This window comes from Oryctolagus cuniculus, chromosome 13, assembly GCF_964237555.1.
Source record: "Oryctolagus cuniculus chromosome 13, mOryCun1.1, whole genome shotgun sequence".
Classification (NCBI taxonomy): domain Eukaryota; kingdom Metazoa; phylum Chordata; class Mammalia; order Lagomorpha; family Leporidae; genus Oryctolagus; species Oryctolagus cuniculus.
In genome coordinates this window covers 48,005,547-48,019,757 of record NC_091444.1, presented here as the reverse complement: position 1 = coordinate 48,019,757, position 14,211 = coordinate 48,005,547, and the positions used below count along the sequence as shown (strand labels likewise).

Genomic DNA, 14,211 nt, shown 5'->3' with positions numbered 1-14,211 from the left:
ACACACGAGGGAAAAATCAATCTCTTTCTCCCTTTTAAATCAATCAATCAATCTTTAAAAAAGACAGTTTCTGGCTCCTGGCTTTGAACTGACACAGACCTGACTATTACAGCCATTTGGGAAGTAAACCAGCCTCTCTGTGGCTCTACTTTTCAAATAAATAAATCTATAAAGAAAGACAGACTTCGGATAAAGCAAACGGCCAGCTCACGCAGAGTCTCACAGGCCAATAAACAATATTTTAATTTCATCCTAAAGGAGAGACATTAAAGAGTTTAAATCATAGGGTGAGCATTCAGCACAGTGGTTAAGGTACCAGTGAGATGCAAGATACCATGTCAGAATACCTGGTTTGGGGCCAGATACAGTAGGTTAAGCCACCACTTGCAATGCTGGCATCCCAAAAGGGAGTGACAGTTTGAATCCTGGCTGCTCTGCTTTCAATCCAGCTCCCTGCTTATGTGCCTGGGAAAACAATAGGTGATGACCCAAATACTGGGAACCTACCACTCACGTGGGAGAACTAAATGGATTTCCAGGCTTGTTCTCTCTCTCTTCCCCATCCTCCATCCCTCTCTCTAATTCTGCCTCTCAAATAAATAAATCTCAAGGGGCGGGGGGGAAATACCTGGGTTTGGGTCCCATCTCCACTTCCAATTCCAGCTTCCTACAATGTGTACATAGAAGGCAGAAGATGATGGCTCAAGTACTTGGGTCCCTGCCACCCATGCGGATTGAGTTCTGGGCTTCTGGCTTTGGCCTGGCCCAGTCCCAACTGTTATGAACTTTGGGGAGTGAACTAGCAGATGGAAGATCTTTTTCTCCCCTTTAAACTAAAATGGAAAAAAAAATAACTAAAAAATGAATAAAATGGGAAATTAACATGATTAGAATTATATCTATTTTAAAAATTATTTATTTGTATTCATTTGAGAGGCAGAAACAGAGAAACAGATGGATAGGCTGCCAGTTCCCATTCACTGGTTCATCCTTCAAATGATCACCACAGTTAGAGCTTGGCCAAAGCTGAAGCTGGGAGCCTACAGCACAATCCAAGTCTCCCATGTAGGTGGCAGGGACACAACTACTTAAGCCATCACTTGCTGCCTCTCAAGGGGGCACATTAGCAAAAAGCTAGAATCATAAACAGAGCCAGGACGTGAATGCAGGCACTCTGCTATGGGATGCAGGCATCTTAACCACTAGGCTGGAATTATGTTTTTATAAGATCATTTGGCTGCAGTATGGACAATGCCTTGAAAGACAATGGAAGAGTGTAATCAGATAACTTATATAGCTATCACAATACTTAAATAAAAAGATTCTGATTGACTAAAACTTGGTGAGAATTATGAAGAAAAGCAAAGATTCAAGGAATTTCAACACTAAATTAGGACAAAGATAAGTCACAGGAACAATAAAAAGAAACAGTTGAAACACAAGGACAATCAAGTTAAGTATTAATATTACAAAAGCAAGAAAACAGAAGAAAAATTTAAAAAGAAGTCGCTCCTAATAGGAATTGCTCAACACAGGCAGATCTACTAAAAGGTCATCTAACCGAGGATGGGAAAATATTGACTGATTTGGCAACAATGAAAGCCATTTCTGGCCTGAGTGAAATGGCAATTACACAGCCCAGTACCATGTGGTTTGAAAAATAAATCACTGGAGGAATTTCTGTTTCTTGCAATAGAGCAGACTAGATTATGTAAAACCTTTTAATTAAAGTTACTTAAAAGGGGCTAGCTGTGGCACAGCAAGTTCAGCTGGCACTTGCAACACTGGCATCCCAGATCAGAGTGCAAGATCCAGTGCCAGATACTATGATTCTGATCCAGCTTCCTTCTGATGCACAGAGAAACAAGCAGATAATGGCCCACCTACCTGGGCCCCTGATACCCATGTGGAAGACCTGGATGGAGTTTCTGGTTCCTGGCTTCAGCTAGGCCCAACTCTGGCCACTACAGCCATTCAGTGAGTGAATCAGTGAACAAAAAGCAAGCATGCTCACACACACTCTCTCTCACTGTCCAAGTCTTCCTGTTATTCTTTCAAATAAATAAATCTTAAAAAGATTGTAGTTACCTAAAAATGAATACTTATGATTCAAAGAATCTCAGAGAAATCCCTAGGGGTCAAAAATGAAGAGGAACCTTGAAAACTTAAGCTTAAATATAAGGAATCAGCCCACTCATTAATGCATGAACTTTGGTTTTTAACGTCCACAAGGAAATGAGATGAGACCTAGGGCCTCTAATGTGAGAAAGGCTGAAAACGGATGAGATTTTGTTAATATAGCTGAGACATTCAAAGGGTTTACTCTTCTACCAAAAACAAGTAGACCATGAACACCACACACCACCCCCAGCTACAAATACATCCACATACCCTCCCCCACCCCCGGGGAAATCACATGCACTAATGACAAAAACCAAGCACAACAGTATAGGGAGAGAATGAGGAGGGTTGTCCCATTTGGCCTATGCTCTGTATATGGAATAAAGGGGAGAAAAGATTATGAAGGAATAGGAAAAAAAAAATTTCTTCAACATGGCAGAAAGTAAAAGTTACCCAGAAAAGTATACTGGTCTTGTAAAGTAATTTAAATGTCAGATGAGGTTGTTATCATGCATCTATAATGATATGAATTCTACATATTTGGTGTGACTTTCTCTTTAGAAACACTTAGCTCAGATGCAATGCAAAGGTATGGGTAGTCAGGTTAATTAAGTAGAATACTTCAACTAAGAAGAGATGAGACAAACCTAAATTAACACCGATCATAAGCCAAAATGATTAACATCATGAAATACATTACACAGTGATTTATTTCTTAAGGAATTAAAAGGAACACTAGGGGAGGTAGGGCAACTAAAATGAAAATGTAATATTATTAGATGTGGTAACTATTAAACAATCTGGAATTCTTAATATTTTTCTGTTTTAAATAAAAACATAAAATAATGAAACATTCAATTTTAGAAAATGGAGACAATGAAAATACTCTTTTTGAAACTTTAATATAACTATCATGAGAATTTAAACATTTTATTTGGTAAGTATTTTTATATTTCTGACTCAAAAAGAATATGAGCATAATGAAAACAAGAAACATGCAATAAGAAGGTGACTCCTTTACCATGTATATATTATCTTATGCCTAAGGTACAGACGATTTCATATTCTGGTTTTTGTGTCCTAGAAATGTAACACAGAATTCCAAATTTAGCTGTATAAACTTCTAAAATATCACTGCTGATTAAAGGCAGAAGATGCCGTAAAGAAATATGAATGCATGGGGCAGGTGGTTTGACACAAAGGTTGAAACAGCTTGGGATAGTCACACCTCAATATTGAAGTTCTATAGTTCAATGCACAGCTCCATTCTCAAAGTTTCCAGCTAATGTGTACACATCCTGGGAGGCAGCAGGTGATGGTTCAAGTACTTAAGTCCCTCCCAATCATGAAATTAATTGAGTTCTTTGGCCTGGATGGGCTCCAGCTATTGCAGGCAATGGAGAGTAAACTAGCAGATGGCAAATCTGTCTGTTTTTCAAATAAATACATAAAATTCTTTCTTGGGGTCAGTACTGTGGCATAGTAAATAAAGCCACTGCCTGCGACGTGACATTCCATATGGTCCTCCACTTTGAGTTTCAGTTGCCCCATTTGGGATCCCACTCCCTACTAATGGCCTGAGAAAATCAGCAGAAGAGGGCCCAAGTACTTAAGCACTGTCACCCATGTGGGAGACTTGTTTGAAGCCCTTGGCTCCTGGCTTTGGCTTAGCCAGATTCTGGCCGTTGCAGCCATCTGGGGAGTGAACCACTGAATGCAAGATAGATCTCACCCTGTGCCCCCACCCCACTCCATAACTCTAATTTTCAAATAAATATATAATCTCTAAAAAAGTTTATCTTAAACCAAGAAATATGAGTATAATTTTTACATTCGGAGTACTTCTTTTTTCTGCTTTAATAATAGCTCTTTAAGTCTAGCCTTGTCAGGTTTTGTGTACTTCCTTATGACAGAAGTCACTTTTTCTGTTAAGTCATTTTGGATTTCTCTCCTTAAAAGATAATTCAATATTAACCACTCATACTTTAGAATTCTCTCCTTTTTCTGTAACATTTTAAAATTTTCCTATAATGTGCCTAGATGAGGATTTTTCTTTCGTCTTCCCTTTGGCATTCTATTGGATGTTTCAACCAAGATCTCTATTTTTAAAATGAATCTTATCTCTGTTTCTTTGAATTATTTCCTCCTCTCCATTTTTACTCATTCCCTTCTGGGGCTCCTGTTATTTGGATTCTACATCTATTCTCCATATTCCAAGTTTTGCTTTATAAGTGTATACATATACACACATGCAAGTATTCATGCACACAATCTTGGTTCATTTCCTTCTTTGCAGAATTTCATTCATCTGATTTACCCATTATTTTATTATTTGTATCCACTGTATTATTTATTCAATTTATTGTGCTCTTTTTAATATTTATTTATTTATTCAAAAGTCAGAGTTACAGAGATAAAAGGAGAGGCAGAAAAAGAGAGAGAGAGAGAGAGAGAGAGAAAGTCTTCTATCAGATGGTTCACTCCCTAATTGGCTGCAACAGCTGGAGTTGAGCTGATCTGAAGCCAGGAGCTTCTCCCCACGTGGTGCAGGGGCCCAAGGACTTGAGCCATCTTCCACTGCTTTCCCAGGCCATAGCAGAGAGCTGGATGGGAAGTGCAACAGCCAGGTCTTGAACCAGCACCCTTATGGGATGCCGGCCCTTTGGGCCAGGACGTTAACCCACTGTGCCACAGCACCGGCCCCTGTTATGTTTTTTTAATGAATACAGTTCTTTGTATCTAAAATTTCACTTATTTCTTTTTAATATTCTATTTCATATTACTGTTATCTGCCCTTATGTACTGTATTATGTCTATGATGTTGACTTGTTTTCTCTCTTTTGGGATTCATCTGAGAGGAAAATCAGATGTTCTATTATTTCCAAAATGAATTAGTTTTTTTAAGACAGAAATTCCTTTCTGTATAGCCATTCCTGGTGAACTATTTTCATACTATTTATTTATTTATTTATTTGAAAGGCAGAGTGGTAGAAAGAAGAAAAGGAGAAAGAAAAGGAGTGGGGGGAAGGATGTGGGAAGAGCAGAGAGAGAACAGGACAGAGGAATAAAGCCAGGGAGGGAGAGAAAGTGCCAACAACAGCCAGAGCTATGCTAAGCCGAAGTCAGAAGCCCAAAATTGCATCCAGGTCTCTCAATTACTTGAGTTCTCATTCACTGTCTTCTCGAGTACATTAGCAGGAAGCTGGATGAGAAACAGAAGAACCTGGACTTAAATTGGCACTACACTGTAGGATGCAAGCATCCCAGGCAGCAGCATAAACACTGTGCCACCATGCCACTCTGTTACACATTGTGAATGAAAAATATTTGTTACTCCTAATATAATATGCATGACAGAAAACAAACTCCAAGTAACAGAATTCCAAATACCTACCTGGTATTACATAAATATACTATTCTGTCAGAAATGGAGATATACAAACACACAGATCCTTAAAAGAGAAACACAGCAAAACAGCCCACCAATAAGACATGATGTGTATCTCCAGATTTAATTAACATGATTGGGAAATAGTTTTCCACAAACCAGACTACACGTTAACGTGAAAGGGTGCCTGGAACACACAGCAGTTAGGAGTGCCTTGGTTCAAGCCTTGGCTCTATTTCCAGTTCCAGCTCTCTGCTGATGCACACCCTCAGAAGCAGAGGGTGATGGATCAGGTGCTTTGGTCTTTAACTCACATGGGAGACCAAAGGGGCTCCTGGTTTTAGACTGCCCAGCCTGGTTATTGTATGTATTTGGAGAGGTTCTTGTTCTTTCTCTCCCCTCTCTCTCAACCTTAAAAATAACTACAAATAAACATATCGTTTAAAAAAAGAAAAAAGTTATCAAGATGGAAGTAACCTTTAAATATAATCTATAATCATTCTGATGTCAAATTCACTGATGAAGCAATTTCCAATTATGATTTGTTTTCCCAAAAAAGATTATCTTAAGAAGAGTAAGACAAACAACACTGACATTCTTGAGAGTTAAATTTTTATCGTAAATGCTTTTATGACATTCTTCTTTGTTTTATTTTATTTTTTTGACAGGCAGAGTTAGACAGTGAGAGAGACAGAGAGAAAGGTCTTCCTTTCCCGTTGGTTCATCCCCCAAAATGGCCACTAAAGCCGGCGTGCTGCGGACAGCACGATGCACCAATCCGAAGCCAGGAGCCTCCTCCTAGTCTCCCATATGGGTGCAGGGCCCAAGTACCTGGGCCATCCTCCAGTGCACTCCTGGGCCACAGCAGAGAGCTGGACTGGAAGAGGAGCAACCGGGACAGAATTGGCGCCCCAGCCAGGACTAGAACCCGGTGTGCCGGCGCCGCAGGCGGAGGATTAGCCTCGTGAGCCGCGGCGCCAGCTTATGACATCCTTCTTTACCTTAACTTCTGAGTTACTAGTTTAAGTCAACATACCAGGTGTTAGGTATAGTGACAAAAACAAAGGTTACTATAATGCACTAGGTGAAAGATAAAGATCTAAATCAACATAGTAGCCATGAGGAAGAAGAAATATAAAAGTCATTACTAGAAAGTTTCACATTCATTAATTAGAAATGGGGGCCAGTGCTGCAGCGAAGTAAGCTTAGCTAACACCTGCAGCCCAGGCATCCCATATGGGGGCCAGTTTGTGTCCCGTCTGCTCCTCTTCCAATCCAGCTCTCTGCTTATGGCCTGGGAAAGCAGTAGAAGAAGGCCTAAGTCCTTGGGTCCCTGCACCCACATAGGAAACCTAAAAGAAACTCCTGGCTCCTGGCTTTGGATCAGCCCAGCTCTGGCCATTGTGGCCATTCAGAGAGTAAACCAGACGGCCAGCGCCGTGGCTCAATAGGCTAATCCTCCACCTAGCGGCGCCAGCACACCGGGTTCTAGTCCCAGTCGGGGTGCCGGATTCTTTCCCAGTTGCCCCTCTTTCAGGCCAGCTCTCTGCTGTGGCCAGGGAGTGCAGTGGAGGATGGCCCAAGTGCTTGGGCCCTGCACCCCACAGGAGACCAGCACAGTGCGCCGGACACAGCGGCCATTGGAGGGTGAACCAACGGCAAAGGAAGACCTTTCTCTCTGTCTCTCTCTCTCTGTCCACTCTGCCTGTAAAAAAATAAAAAATAAAAAAAAATAGAGAGTGAACCAGAGGATGGAAGACCTTTCTCTCTCTCTCCCTCCCTCTTCTGTAGCTCTACCTTTCAAATAAAATCTTATCTCTTTCTCTCTACATATACATATACATATATATATATGTATTTCCATATATATATGGAAATGGGAGTGGTTGTGACTGATTCAGTAAGAGGTAGGCAGAGCACAGGATGAAAGCCAAAAAAAAAAAAAAAAAAAAAAAAAAAAACCCATTCTAACTCAAAGAGGTATTTCAGATAAAGAATACAAGAAAGAAGAGAGAATTACAAAAGGAAATAACTGTAGCTCATAAGTTTAATCCTCAAATATAAGAGTGATAAATAAGGATCCTTTTAATCACTGAAGCACTATTCTGAAGTATACTGAAAAGAAAATACTTTTGCAAACACATTCAAGTTACCACAAATATCTGAAAGAAATAATTGATATTTTTAAAATTTCTAGTAATTTAAACATGCATTAATACAAAATACCGAATGTTTCATTGCTAGCCTCTGTATATTCCCTCAAGCATAATTTTTCTACGTGTTCAACTTTTCCAGATTTTTAGTCCATCAATATCACTCTTTGGAAACTTAACACTTTATCTCTCTAGCGTCTTCCTTTACACCTGTTAAGACTTCCATATTTTAAAATAACCTGATAGAACCTCTTTTGTCTTCTCAAAAAACATTTATCAGCAGTGACCATCTCAGAGTTTCAGTCATTACCCATATATGGACTTGTTCCAATTTTATTTCATGCCCAATATATCTGCATGCTAAATTAAATTAACTGAACACAACTACCAGTTCTTCTTGAATAAAGTATCTCATCAGTCTGACATTCATCTTCACTAAGGCCCTTAGTAAATCTGTATTGACAATAACAACTTTATTTGGTTTCTCCATTTCAGCATCAGAACTTTTAAATTTTATATGCTAGTACTAGATGAACCTTCCTAATGAACAGATTTTATCATGGCTTTTTCCAACTCAAATATCAACTATTTTCACTTTCAACTCCTTGGCCTAACAGCCAAGTTTATTATTTTTCAGAATTCTCATATCAAATATCAATATCACTGCCACATTATACAGCTAATGTGTTTTCACTTTTGTGACACTGCTTGTGCTAACTGTGTACTTGAGACTGGGAATTCAGTTCTAATTGATATCTCCAAATACCTAAATTCTATACAATCTTTAAGCACCAGGTCAAATGTTACATTTTCTGGACATCTCATTCCATCAGTTCAAAGTAGTTTTCCCAAACATTGAACTCCTATTATATTGTATAATATAATATAATGTAATATATTGTATAAGTTATAACTAACTCTTATAACTATTGTTAATATACATACTCCTATTCCTTTAGATTCTGTGGTCCCCCAATGGTATGATCCATTTGTAGCATACACTTATCTCTCCAAAACAACAAACAAGTATCTCACATATAGAAAAGCATTAACTATATGCTAAATATACTTGTCAAATGAAAAACAAAAACAAACTGGGAGAGCCATTTGTGAAACACCTACATCACATGTTGAAAAGCCTGTGATCAAGTCTCAGCTCTGCTCCTGATTCAAGCTTCACATTGATATGCACTCTGGGAGGTTTCAGGTGATAGCTGAATACTTAAGTACCCTTCCAATCCTACTGGATTGAGTTAACAGTTCCTGGCTGTGTGGGCATCTGGGGAATAGACCAGTAGTTGGGTGACACTCTCTCTCTCCTTCCCTCCCTCCCTCTCTCTCGCTCACTCTTTTTCCCTCTCTCTCTCTCTCTCTCCCTCTGCCTTTCAAATAAAGAAATAAGTTTTTGAAAAAATAATGTAGCTGGATTTGTGACGCACCAGGTTAAGCCAGCCATATCAGAGGACAAGTTTGATTCCTGGCTGATCCGCACTCCTTTGCAGCTCAGTGATGATGGCCCAAACACTTGGGCCGGTCTCTTCTTTTCTTTGTGAAAGACATGATGGAGTTTCTGGCTCTTGCATCACCCTGCCCAAGACCTGATGATTGTGGGCATTTGTGGAGTGAACTAGCAGATCAAAATTATGCCTATCTGGGGCCAGCACTGTGGCATAGTGGGTAAAGCCACTGCCTGCAGTGCCAGCATCCCATATGGGCGCCGGTTCTAGTTCCAGCTGCTTCTGATCCAGCTCTCTGCTATGGCCAGGGAAATTGGTGGAGTATGGCAAGTCCTTGAGACCTACACCCACAAGAGAGACCCAGAAGAAGCTCCTGGCTCCTGGCTTTGGATCAGCACAGCTCCGGACATTGAGGCCAACTGGGAAATGAACCAGTGAATACAAGGCTTCTCTCTTTCTCTCTGTGTAACTTTTTTTTTTTAAGATTTATTTATTTATTTGCAAGTCAGAGATACACAGAGAGAGGAGAGGCAGAAAGAGAGAGGTCTTCCATCTGATTGTTCACTCCACAATTGGCCGCAACAGCCGGAGCTGCGCCAGGAGCCAGGAGCCTCCTCTGGGTCTCCCACGCAGGTACAGGGGCCCAAGGACTTGGGCCATCTTCCACTGCTTTCCCAGGCCACAGCAGAGAGCTGGATGGGAAGAGGAGCAGCCAGGACTAGAACCGACACCCATATGGGATGCCAGTGATTCAGGCCAGGGCGTTAACCCACTGAGCCACAGCACTGGCCCCTCTAACTTGCAAGTAAATAAATAAATATTTAAAAAAAGAAAGAAAAAAGAAAATGACTATATGTCTCTGTCTCTCAAGTAAATAAATATATCTTAGAAAAAGAAAGCCAATAGTCTTGAAAAGGAAAGTTTCATTGTAAGCACTCAGAGGCTACAAACTGACTCTTGTTAGCATGTGAAAACTCAAAGATTTTTTGCATGGAAAAGGGGTAAGAAATGCATACCTAATTAGGTAACAGTGTGAAATCCATCTCTATTTCAGAATGCACATACTTACTGCTAACTGATCCAGAAATATTTAAGTGACTCGTTAAAAAGGTAGAGGATATAAATCATAGAAAATGGCTCAGATTCTGTCTTCTCTCAGTGGAAAAAAAAAAAAAAGAGTCAAAGATGTAGAAAGTATTCTTATAAATCAAACACTTGAACACCTAGATGCTTATAGGAAAACAGGTCTAGGAATTCTAAAATCTATCAACTACATATGACAAATCCATACAAGCACAACAATAAGAACATCATAACAGAGCTCCTCCCACCAACCATGCAAGAATATGAATAATTCCTTTCAGGACATCATTTTTTTATCATTTTAAATCCTGAATACTGCTTAGCAGAAGGTTTATAAGCTACTTTAGTATTAACATTATTACCTTTATAACCATGCTTAAGTTTGGTACATACCTATGAATTTAAGTTCTTGCTTTGTTAGTGTAGAATTGTCATCTCTGTCTAAAGAAAAGACACACTTTAATTTCAGACTTTTAATCACCAGTTTTTAAAAACTACCATGATAGATCAGATGAGGAATTTAGAGGGGAAAAAAAATCAATAGGATTAAAGGAAAAAAAAAAAAAAACCCTTCTGTAAATTTACAAAGAGATTAATGGCATTTCCACAAAATTAATTGAATAAGTCAACTATTATACTAAATTTCCTAATGCCATATGAACTCTCAGATTAAGACTCTTGAAGTTTCAGTGAGACATTAATAAATTCATTTCACTTTAGAGTGGTTAACATGTACATCAAAAATTATGCAGCTGACTCACCAACTAAATGGTAATATATTACTGCGTTCATCACTTAGGAGTCTTTGAAGCCTATTTTCCAGGAACCAATAGTGACAAAATAGCTTGGATGTTTTGAAATGTAAAGTCTTATTTGTCTTATATGCAGAATAAATCTTTTGCTACTTATTATAAAGCCATACAGTATTAATCAAATTCTTCACTATACTGGCATAATCATAGTCATGCCCAATACTTCATATTGTTTCTTATGTATTGTTTCATCCTCAAACTCATCTTATTTTCTTACCATTTCTCTGATTTAAGAGAGCAATTATAAGGACTAGCTTACTTTCCTTCAGCTGCCTCTCTCCATGGTTTGAATTCAATCCTTTACAAGTGTACTTTGCAACCTTTTACTATGATGCTCAAGATCTACATTGATATTTCCCCCTATTTATCCTTCATCAAGATATTCAGCATTCATTTGTATTGGAATAAGTGTAGTTCTAACTTGGTATATTCTGAGATTTGACAACGTACTGTCACACACACACACGCTGAAATATGCCATATAAACATATAAAACATGCTATGCAGGCATATTTCTTTTTTTATTGATTTTTATCTATTGAAAAAGTAGAGCAGGCTGGCGCCGTGGCTCACTAGGCTAATCCTCTGCCTTGTGGCGCCGGCACACTGGGTTCTAGTCCCAGTCAGGGTGCCGGATTCTGTCCCAGTTGCCCCTCTTTCAGGCCAGCTCTCTGCTATGGCCTGGGAGTGCAGTGGAGGATGGCCCAAGTCCTTGGGCTCTGCATCCCATGGGAGACCAGGAGAAGTACCTGGCTCCTGCCATCGGATCAGCACGGTGCACTGGCCACAGCGGCCATTGGAGGGTGAACCAACGGCAAAGGAAGACCTTTCTCTCTGTCCCTCTCTCTCACTGTCCATTCTGCCTATCAAAAAATAAATAAATAAATAAATAGATAGATAGATAGATAGATAGATAGATAGATAGAAAGAAAGAAAAAGTAGAGCAACAGAGAAAGAGATCTTCCACTCACTATAAACTCACTAGAGTTCACTCTCCAAAAGCTCACAACAGCTGGGGTCATGTCAAGCCAAAGCCAGGAGATAGGAACTCTATCTGGGTCTCCCATGTGAGTGACAGGGACTCAGCACTTAAGCCATCATCTGCTGCCTCCTATGCATATTAGAATAAAGTTGGATTAGAAGCAGAGACAAAAATGGAACTCAATCCTAGGTACTTTGATATGGGATGCAGATGTTGCAACGCACTGTACCTCAACACTTGCCCCATAAGTATATTTCTTATCTTTCCTTCCAATAAGAAGGAAAAGTAAGCCTATTGTATTTAAAAAGAAATTAGATCTCGGGACCAGAATTGTGGCATAGCAGGTAGTCACCTGCTGTGATGTCTGCATCCCACATGGGCACCAGTCTGCCAGTTTGTGTCTCGGATGCTCCAGTTCTGATCCACCTGGCTCCTGGCTTTGGATCGGCCCAGCTCCAGCTGTTGTAGCCATCTGAGGAGTGAACCAGTGGATGGAAGATCTCTGTCTCTCTCTCTCTCTCTGGAACTCAAATAAATAAGTAAGTAATTAAAAAATAAATAAATTAGCTCTCAAATGACCTAGATCAGTGCTTCTCACAGTAACAACCTGTCCCATCAGTAATATTTCATCACACACGCACTTGAGGATTATTCATCTTTGTTCTTAGATTCCTATTTGGATTTCTTTGTAATGCAAAGGAGACATGGACACAGATGAAGAACAAAAACCAGTATCCTAAAAGCTAATTTGACAAATCCAAGTCAGAATCTGTTCCTCAGGCAAAATGTCCACTTGTAAAATCATTGATATTCATACTCAAACTTACCCTATAGTAGATACAGGAGAATAATCAGTTAACAATGCTTAATCTTTTCTGTCAAATGAGATTTGTTTAATAAGTCTACGCATGATAAACAATAAGTACCTTAATTAAAGGGAATTTAAATGTATAATAAATGGATACAAATATCAACTAGTGAAGTGGACATTTAGTCTGGTACTAATGACATAGGCTAAGGAGCAGACATTCAGCACAGTGATTTAGACACCACTTGAGGCATGTGCATCCCTTATGAGTGCCTATGTTCAAGACCTGGCTCCATTCACTTCTAGTTTCCTTCTAATGGACACCTTAGAAGGCAGCAGTACTTAGATCCCTGCCACTGATGTGGGATACCTAGACCGGGTTCTAGTTTCCTGGTTCTGTCCTGGTCTGGCTGTTGTAGGTATCTAGAGATTGAACAAGCAAAATCTTTCCTTCTCCCTTATAAAAATTATGCTTTAAAAATCAGCTTGAAAACAAAACAAAAAGACATATATTAAGTTGCCTGTCTCCTGTATTCAGACTTCCTGGCCGCCATACTCTCTTTCTTTGTGGGAAGCCATGGTGATGGCTCAAGCAATTCAGTTCCTACCACCCATGTGGGAGACCTGGATGGAGTTCCCCAGCATCTATCAGACTACACTGACTTTTAGCAGCATTTATGGAGTAAACCAGCAGATGGGAAACTGGTCATGCTCCCTGCCCTATCATTAAATGCCCTATCACAAAAAAATTAAACATTAAAACGTATTTCCTAAGCTTTTCCAAAAGTATTTTTTTAGAAAGATCAATCAGTGACCAACTGCAAACAAGCCTAAGCCTTCTTTATTATTTAAAAATAAAATTAAAAGTGAAAAACCCCAAGCTGAACAAATGAAACAACTTTACTGCTGCATCAAAGAACCAAGATACTACAATGAAAGAAACTGCTAATAAAAAAACTTACTTACCAAAGAAAAACAAATTACCAAGAATACATGAAACTTACTCAAGGATTGTTTAGCAACTAACAAATCATGCATTCAATTCTCATGGAGAGCTTATCAAATGATAAGCTAAATATTGGTAAAGATGAATAAAGCCTAACAGTTACCCTAACAAGGTCTAACAAGGAAGAAAAATGTATAAACAACGTAGAAAGCACTAGACCATTTCCCCCAATAATACTTTTCCCTTAAAAACAAAAGGGGAGGAAAGCACTACATCAAAACTATCACTGAGAAAGAAAGAGGAAAACCAGAATAATGATATGCTACTTTTGAAATGGCTATAAAACTGGCCAGCGCCGCGGCTCACTAGGCTAATCCTCCGCCTAGCAGCGCCGGCACACCGGGTTCTAGTCCCGGTCGGGGCGCTGGATTCTGTCCCGGTTGCCCCTCTTCCAGGCCAGC

At 39.5% G+C, this 14,211-nt stretch overlaps 1 protein-coding gene across 50 annotated transcripts in view; it reads right to left on the bottom strand.

Moving 5' to 3' along the window:
• The window catches only part of MLLT10 (MLLT10 histone lysine methyltransferase DOT1L cofactor), a 217,488-nt gene that overhangs the window by 41,176 nt on the left and 162,101 nt on the right, over positions 1 to 14,211 (bottom strand). For 36 of the 50 annotated variants that reach the window (XM_070055479.1, XM_051820635.2, XM_051820633.2 and 33 more), the window contains 2 exons: positions 12,349 to 12,522; positions 10,596 to 10,643 (listed from right to left, as the gene is read on the bottom strand). The exons of 9 other annotated variants lie outside the window; for them this stretch is intronic. In XM_070055479.1, coding sequence (XP_069911580.1) covers positions 10,596 to 10,643; positions 12,349 to 12,522 — 222 coding nt within the window. The remainder of the gene's footprint in view (positions 1 to 10,595; positions 10,644 to 12,348; positions 12,523 to 14,211) is intronic. 5 more of the 50 variants (XM_051820675.2, XM_070055499.1, XM_070055504.1 and 2 more) reach the window with 2 other exon arrangements.